At 29.7% G+C, this 8,929-nt stretch overlaps 1 protein-coding gene across 1 annotated transcript; it reads left to right on the top strand.

The window, feature by feature from the left end:
* Positions 1-811: 811 nt before the first annotated feature.
* LOC111617980 lies at positions 812-8,631 on the top strand. Its single transcript, XM_023359393.1, has 2 exons — positions 812-1,919; positions 7,337-8,631. Exons 1-2 carry the CDS (start codon positions 812-814, stop codon positions 8,629-8,631), a joined length of 2,403 nt encoding a protein of 800 aa, XP_023215161.1.
* The last annotated feature ends 298 nt before the right edge of the window (positions 8,632-8,929 follow it).

The following is an 8,929-nucleotide window of genomic DNA, read 5'->3' as shown; positions in this document are numbered from 1 at the left end:
CTATGTGCCCATGTATATACATACCTCCAATCATATTGGTCAATCTTTGTATATATCTTATTATATCAATAAATGGCTTTTAAATCTGTTCTTATCTTGACGGGAACAGACGCGTCGTTTGGAGCTCCGTTTGCGGATTGGATTTTGTGCGGTTTTAGTGATATTTTTGGCAAGTGTGATATATCATTGGAAAGGGTGAAGAATAAGGATTACAGTGGTGTATTTATTTTAAGTGTGGGACCGTAACTTTTAAAGTTACGGTCGCCGAAAGACTCGAAGACTTTGGAACTGGATAGTTGGAGAGTGGTGATAATTGTAGTGAAATTGGATATATCATCAGAAAGAGGAGTGATGAGTGAGTAAAGGATGAACTTTTTAGGGGTCAATTAGTTAAATTTAAAACAGTTAATCGTAATTTAAAATTGGTCGAAAGCGGGAGAAAAATAAGAGGATCGAGCCCGTTTTCAAGTATTTTGAAAAAACTTTTGAACTAATATAAAGTATAGACTATCAGTAATTTATTCTGGAAATTTGGAAGAGTTTCGATAATCTGGAAAAAAGTTATAGCAATTTTAAATATTGCTAATACTTAACATAGGACCAAAGAAACCCACATTTGGCGCGAATTGCCTAGCAACGGGTCGTTACCTTGGCGACAAAACCCACATTTGGCGCGAACTTTGTTTCGATGTTATGACTCATTATGGAAGAGTCCATTCCATCAACTAGTGGGGAAAATGGTGAAATAAACCTCAAATTAGAAGGAAAAATGAAAAATAAAATGAGAAAAGATAAGATTAATGGAAAAGAAATGCAAAATTTAGAAAATGACTTAGTTTTATCATCGGAAGAATCGGATGAAGAGGAGGAAGATTTAGAAATAGAGGAGGATAGACAAAGGGAATATGAGAAGGAATTAAAACAGATTGAAAAATTGGAAATGTATAGAAAAATTAGATCGGTAAGAATAGATGTGAAAGAAAGAGTGGAGATAAGAAAATTAGTGCATGTGTTGAGTGCAAAGTTAGGAAAGGTTGGAGCTATAGAACAAATCTGCTTCAGACCAGGAAATATAGCGGAGATAACACTAACAACAATGGAAGACAAGGAAATATTAATAGGAGAAGAGATAATGATTAAAGAAAAGAAATGTTTAATAGAAAGTTTAGAGGCTGAACTGCTAAACATAACTCTCAAATATGTTCCGGGAGAGTATAACGAATTTTTGATTAAGAAAGTCATGATGAATTATGGAAAGGTAATAAAAATAAACCCCAAATATCATCCGGGGGAGCCGAAAATAAAAAATGGAACATTTACAGTGATAATAGAAACAAAGAAGAGAGTGCCGAATTTTATTGAGATTTTTGGAAAGCAGATACAAACTTTCTACCCTGGGATGAAAGAACAGTGTAGAAAGTGTGGAAGTTTTGAACATAAAGCAAGGGAATGTGTAATAAAAACATGTCATAGATGCGGCGAAAGCACACATCTAATAAAAGACTGTATAAAATGTCCAAAATGTTTGAAAGAACATAAAGGAGAGTGCAGAAAGTTAACTTTCTCAGAAATTGTAAAAAGAGGATTTCCAAAAACTGTTAAGAAAATAAACAGAAAAGAAACAGATAAGAAACAGGAAAGTGAAAATAAAGAACAAACGGAAAATCAGGTGGAGATCAAAACAGATACAAAACAACAACAAAAAGAAAATGAGGAAGAACAACAGGAAGAGGAAATCAAAACAATAGAAAATACATTAACGAAATTGGAAGAGAAAAATGCAGAGGATAAAAAAGAAGAGAATAATGATGAGGAAGAAGTGCAACAGGAAATTATAGAAGATGAGAAGAAACAGAAAGAGAAGCTACAAGAAATGACGCAAGAAGAGAGAGAGGAAGGGATGGAAATAGAGAGACTAAGTAGAAAACGAACAAGGAACAAACAGGAAAGAGAAGAAGGAAAAAAGAGACTGGGAAAAATAAAACAAAGAACGGACAATGAATAAAATTTTTAAAGTAAGTTTTGTGAACATCTTTGGTTTCAGAGATGTTTACAAGCAAACATTTGTGGCTAATTTAGTAGAAATTGAGCAAATAGACATTTTAGGTATAGTGGAGACAAATATTAAAGACTTTGTAGATTTAAGAAAATTAAGGAAAATGTTTTGTAACTTTAATATATATGCATCGTTTGCTGTGAGGAAAAGTACGGGAGTGATCATAATGGTCAGAAAAACGATAAAGATACAGGACTTTACTACCGATACTAAAGGGAGAACATTGGTAGTTGATGTAAAGGTAGGTAACAACTTCTTAAGGTTAATTAATATATATGCACCCACAAGGGCAGCTAAAAGGAAAGAATTTTTCAATGAATTAGTGAAATATTTATCTGTAGATAGAGAAATCCTGCTATTTGGGGATTTTAACAATGTGCTAGAAGAAATTGACAAGAATGAAAAACTGTTTTATGATGGGTCTCGTAAAGTGTTGTCAGAATTAATTAAGGACTTTAATCTTACAGATATATTTAGAAAAGTATACCCTGATCGGCCAGGATACACATGGAAGGGGAGGAATATAAAAAAGAGGTTAGATAGAATATATACAAATATAATAAATTATAATGTAAAAAACATCATATGCAACGAAGTAGGGAGGAAAGTAAAATTAACGGATCACATGATAGTAAATGTAGAAATGAGTATAGGTGTACAAGAAGTATTAACAAAAAATATAAAAATAACAAAAGAAATTTTAGAGAAGGACAATTTTAAAAATGAAGTAAGGGAAGTGTTAGATAGTGTAAAAGAAGGAATAACGGGGGAAAAGTGGGAAGAAACTAAGGAAAAAATTAACACATTAATTGAGGAAAGGTGGCATAAAATCAAAAAAGAAAAGTTCAACAAAAGTAAAAAATTAAAAAGAGAATTGACAAAAGCCATTATTATGAAAAAAGATGAAAATGAAATTAAACAGATAGAAACAAAAATAGTAAAGGAGATAGAGGAAAAGTGTAATGAAAGGTATATTAAATATAAAATGAGAAGACTAGGAATAGGTAGAGAAATAGAGACTAGTGTATATGAGAGAAGGGGAAAAGAGAAAGAAAATATGGAAATAAACGAATTGATAAAAGACAATATAAAAATTACAAATAGAAAAGAGATAATAGAGGAGTTTTACAATTATTATAATGAGATAATGTCAGAACCAGATTACAATGAAAATAAGTGGGATGAAATAGTAAAATGTATTAAACCGATAAAAGACACACAAAACAATATAATTAATAAAGAGATATCAAAAGATGAAATAAAAGAGGCTATTTTGAAATTAAAAACAAGAAAAGCACCAGGGATTGACATGTTAACATCAGAATTCTATATATATTTTAACGAAAAATTAATAGAAATACTTTACTATCTATACAATAAAAAAGATTTTAGTAAAAATTTTAATGAGGGTAAAATGGTATTAATTAAGAAAAAAGAAGATAATTGTACTGTGGCAGATTATAGACCAATCACTCTATTGAACTATGACTTTAAGATTTACAGTTTAATCATTGCAAAAAGATTACAACAGATATTTATGGATGAAATAGCAGAAACACAGAGTGCAGGGATTGAGGGAAGATCGATACAAAATAACATGATTTTTATGAACTTAGCTATAGAATTAAGTATTGAAAAACAAATTCCAATGTCAATATTATCAATAGATGTNATAAACCATCTACAAGTAGTGCTTCATGGGGAGAAAGTGAAATCCCCAACGACCACGAAATGTTGAATCAAGATGATTCAATCAGTGTGTGTGAAAAAGACGATAAGAGAGGCGATCCAGTCTCTCCATTTGCATAAAGCACCGGGAAGGGACTTACCATGGAAATGTATATGAGAATATAAAAAGAGGGTAAATTAATAGAAAATGTAAATTAAAATATTGAATTATATGTGAAACATAAAAGAAACAATAATTACATAATTTATTGATAAAATAAACAGATAAATTGTAAACAGAGTGCAGGGATTGAGGGAAGATCGATACAAAATAACATGATTTTTATGAACTTAGCTATAGAATTAAGTATTGAAAAACAAATTCCAATGTCAATATTATCAATAGATGTATCAAAAGCTTTTGACAGAGTCAATAGAAAAATTTTATGGAAATTATTAGAAACATATGGTTTAAATAAAGATGAAATTATAACATTAAAACAACTTTATAGGACACCAAAAACAGTAATTAAAATTAATAATCAGATGACAGAAAGTATTGAATGCAGAGCAGGAGTCCGTCAAGGATGTCCTTGCTCAATGATCTTATTTGTGATATATATTAATCTTTTGTTAAGGTATATAGAATGTAATAAATTAATTGGAAATTTGTATATCCCTGGTCTAAAAAGAAATGTTAAATTTATTAGTCATGCTGATGATATCAGCTTTTTTGTTACAAATAATTTCTCTTTAGAAAAAATTAGTCAAGCCTTAAATGACTTCAGCATATTAACAGGTATGAAAATTAATATGAGAAAAAGTAAATTATTAAAAATATATGGAAATATAGATAATAGAAATTTAGATTATGAAAGAGTAGAAAGCATGAAAATATTAGGAGCATGGTTTGGCAAAAGAGCAAATGAGAAAAATGTAAATTTAATGTTTGATAACATAAAAAATGCAATAAAGGAGTGGGACTATAAATGGCTGTACATGCCAGAAAGAGCAGTAGTAATAAACAAATTAGTAATACCAAAGATAGTGTATTTGTTATATGTAACTAATTTAAAGAAAGATGATATAAAGAAATTAGAAAAACCAATTTTTAAATATATATGGCAGAATAAATACGAACCATTAAGTAGGAAGGTAATGAAAAATGATGTTAATAATGGAGGATGGAACATTAAAGACCTAAAAGATTTCGAAAGTTCGTTAACTATAACTGTGCTATTAAAAAGTTTGATAGAAAGAAATCACCCCCTTTTTTATGTTGCATTATACATACTAGGTCCATTGGTAAAAGATATTGCTGAAAGACAATCGAACTATCCTTTTATCATAAATAATAATAAGAAATATAAATTATGGAGAAGAAATATTGAAAAATTAATAAATAATGACAATGAGATATTTGAAGATATAAGGAGATTAAAACCAAATAGAATTTATAAATTAATTCATACACAAATGGTAAATGAGACAATAATAAATAGTAATAATAATTGGTTAAATACATGGAAAAATATAAGTACTTTACCTTCAGAATGGAAGGAAATCTCGTGGAGAATAACACAGGAAGTTGTTATGTGTAAAGAATTCTTACACAGATACAATAGAAATAGAGACGAACATTGTGTAAGATGTGGACAAACTGAATCAATCATTCATATATTTTATATTTGTGAACCTGCCAAAAAAGTTTGGGGGTGGGTTAACTTCATTTGTAATGTTAAATTAGAGTGGGTAAACATAAAATTTCATACAGATTATAAAATTAATAATCAAAGTACATACTTTCTAAATTGGATAATAGGACTAGCAAAAAGAAATCTATGGAAGGCTAGATGCTTACAGGTCTTTGAAAGAAAAAGAATAAATCCTACTTTAGTAATAACAAAAATTAAAACAGAAGCAAAACTAAAATTAAAAAAGGATAGTGAGAAATTAACAAATAATGAGTGGAATGCTTGTTACAGAGGTACTGAAAATATAATGTGGAGAAAACGGGGAAAATTTTACATTCAAAGACGAATGGTAATTAAAAAATGTAAAGGTTATATTAGATATGTAAACTATTTACCAAAATATATAGGAAAAGTAGATATAAAATGTAAATGTGTAAATGAAAAGGACTTGATAACATATTAAGATAAATAAATGTGCTAAGAAGAATAACTCTATTGGTCTATTTATATATTTAGTGACATGTAAATCTACTTAGCTAATGAAAAGTAGGAAAAGTAGATATAAAAGATAAATGTACAAATGAAAAGCCTTAATAAGATATTAAGGTATATAAATATAGTAAGAAGTACAATTTTACTTAGTTATCTATGTATTTTATCGACATGTAAATCTACTTACCTAATAAAAAATAGGAAAAAAGTAGATAAAAATATAAATGTGAAAATGAAAGGCCTTAATTAGATATTAAGGTAGATAAATATGTTAGGAAGTTTAATTTTGTCTAATTATCTATGTATTTATTGATATGTAAATCTACTTACCTAAAAATAGGAAAAGTAGATAAAAATATAAATGTGTAAATGAAATGCCTTAATAAGATATTAAGGTAGATAAATATGTTGAGAAGTATAATTTATTCAGTTATAAATATATTTATTGATATGTAAATCTCAACATTACATGAAATAGAATGTTGAGAAAAATGTATTTCTTGAAAACTGAAATAGTATTAAGTAAGGTAAAATAATCTTACCATGGAAATGTATATGAGAATATAAAAAGAGGGTAAATTAATAGAAAATGTAAAATTAAAATATTGAAATTATATGTGAAACATAAAAGAAACAATAATTATATAATTTATTGATGAAATAAACAGATAAATTGTAATAATAATAAATAGAAATTGTAAAAAAGAAATATAACTTATAAACAAATGTAAATATATTTAAAATGAAAGAAGTTTAATGTAAAAATGAGATATAATTATAGTAGTTGTATTAAGTTTTAAATGTAATGTTAAATAAGCATAAGAAAAGAATACAAGTGACTTTTGTAATTTATGGAATAAAAATATGATCGAGCATGTTGCTCCATGTATATATAAAGAAACAGAAATAATAAACTTTAATTTACCAGTATCTGTTCTTATCTCGCCCGTGTGGGTGAGTTTTTGTGAGTACTTCTTGTTTTGCGTTTGTGAGCTTCTGCTGGGTTTAAAGTTGTGAATTCATCGATATTTAGTGCCTCGGGAATATAGAGAACAATATTCCGTCGTTTTTTTCTGGATTTTTAAAAATTATTTTTCGAGTTGTTAATGAAGAGTGAACTTAGAGTGTCTACACTATCGATCGACTTTTGTGAAGTTTTAGTGAAAATGTGAGTAGACTTGATGAAAGTATACTAAGATAAAGTGATTTAATAATAGAAAGAAGTAAACTACAATAAATTTAAGAAGAGATACTTTATTTTTCTGAACTTTCTGGTGATACTCACCTCAACAGCTCCCGTGGGGGGCGTGGATTCGTTAAGTCGATCCTTCTGTGGGGCTGTATTGCCTCTTGATTAAGAATAATAGTCGAATGGATGGAAGTAATGTTCAGTTAGAATTTAATAATTCGTATATGGAAACCCTAGGTAGTCAGAGTAATTCTCAGGCTATCCACGATGGGTTTGATTCGTCGTACCGAAGTCCTGATGCGGCAGCCACCGATCTGGACGAATTGATGGAGGAAAGTGAGGAAACGACAAGGGAGATGTTTGGAGAGGGAGAATCTGAAAAGATACGAAAATATTCATCGATAAAATCAATACGAATTGTTAGTGAAGAAAGAATAGAGACAATGGAACTGATACAAGTTATAGAAGAAAAAATAGGAAGACCAGAAAGTGTAAAACAAGTATGTTATCGCCCAAGAGGAATAGTGGAAGTTGGAATGTCCAGCGTAGAAGAAAAAGAAAAACTAGTTGGACAAGTAATAAAGGTGGGAAATAAATATTATAATATTGAAAGTCTAGAAGCGGATTTAATTGTAGTTACAATGCGATATGTACCGGTAGAAGTCGATAGTGAATTAATTAGTGAAATGATGGGAAAATTCGGAAAAATTGTAAATATACTTGTAAACAAATATCCTAATACCAATGTAAGAACGGGTGTCTTTCGAGTGTCCATTATTACTAGACGTAGAATCCCAACCACCATGGAAATTTTAGGGAGACGTGTAATGTTGTATTATGTTGGTGCAAAGAAAGAATGTTATAGATGTGGAGAATTGGATCATGAAGCTAGGCAATGTATAATAAAAAAATGTTATAGATGTGGTAGTGGGGAACATTTGGTGAAAAACTGTGACGCTTGTTATAACTGTAAAAAAAGACACGATAAAGGGGAAAGATGTCCTATGCCGCTGTTTTCGGAGATTTGTAGAAAAGGTCCAAGAAAAGTGAGTCTAGAGAGAAGGCGAGAGAGGAGTTTAGACAGATGGAAAAGGGAAAAGAGTAGAGAAAGAGATGAGGAGAGAGATATAGAGCAGGTTGAGAAAGAATTGGGTAAAGTAATAGTTCAAGAGTTATTGATAGTGTCAAAGGGAATAGAAAAAAGCGAGGAGGAGGGAGAAGAAAATAGTGATAGAGAAATTGAGCAGGGGAGAGTACAACAGATGGTTAAGGAAATGGAAAATGATAAGAGTGATTTTAGGGAATCGGATACAAAGAGAAGTAGGATAAAAAGGAAAAATACAAGTATGAGGACAGAACAATGTAAAAAGGCGATAATAGCCAGAGAACAAAAAATAGGAGATATCGGGGAACAACAAAAAGAACAAATAGATAGCTCACAAGAGGAGATAAAAAAGAATTATATGATAACTAGGGCGTTAGAAAGAGAAGGAATAACTAAGAAAACACAGAAAAAGACTGAAAATGGATAGTAGAATTTTAAATATAAGATTTGTAAATATTTCTGGGATGAGAGATTTAGGGAAGCAAATCTATTTGGTAAATTTGGTTATGACAAATAAAATAGACGTCCTCGGGATCCAGGACACAAATATAAGAGACTTTAATGATTTGCGAAGGTTGAGAAAAATGTTTGTAAAATATAATATCTATGCTTCTTTTGCTGTGCGTAGAAGTACTGGTGTATTGTTATTAATTAGAAAGACACTCAAGGTAAATGATTTTCGTACTGATGTAAATGGTAGAATTATAGCAGTGGATTTAAGTGTT

This window comes from Centruroides sculpturatus, unplaced genomic scaffold (assembly GCF_000671375.1).
Source record: "Centruroides sculpturatus isolate CEXI.00-Female unplaced genomic scaffold, Cexi_2.0 scaffold218, whole genome shotgun sequence".
NCBI classification, from domain to species: Eukaryota; Metazoa; Arthropoda; class Arachnida; order Scorpiones; family Buthidae; genus Centruroides; species Centruroides sculpturatus.
Note: the sequence above shows the minus strand (reverse complement) of the source record. Positions and strands in the feature narration are given on the sequence as shown.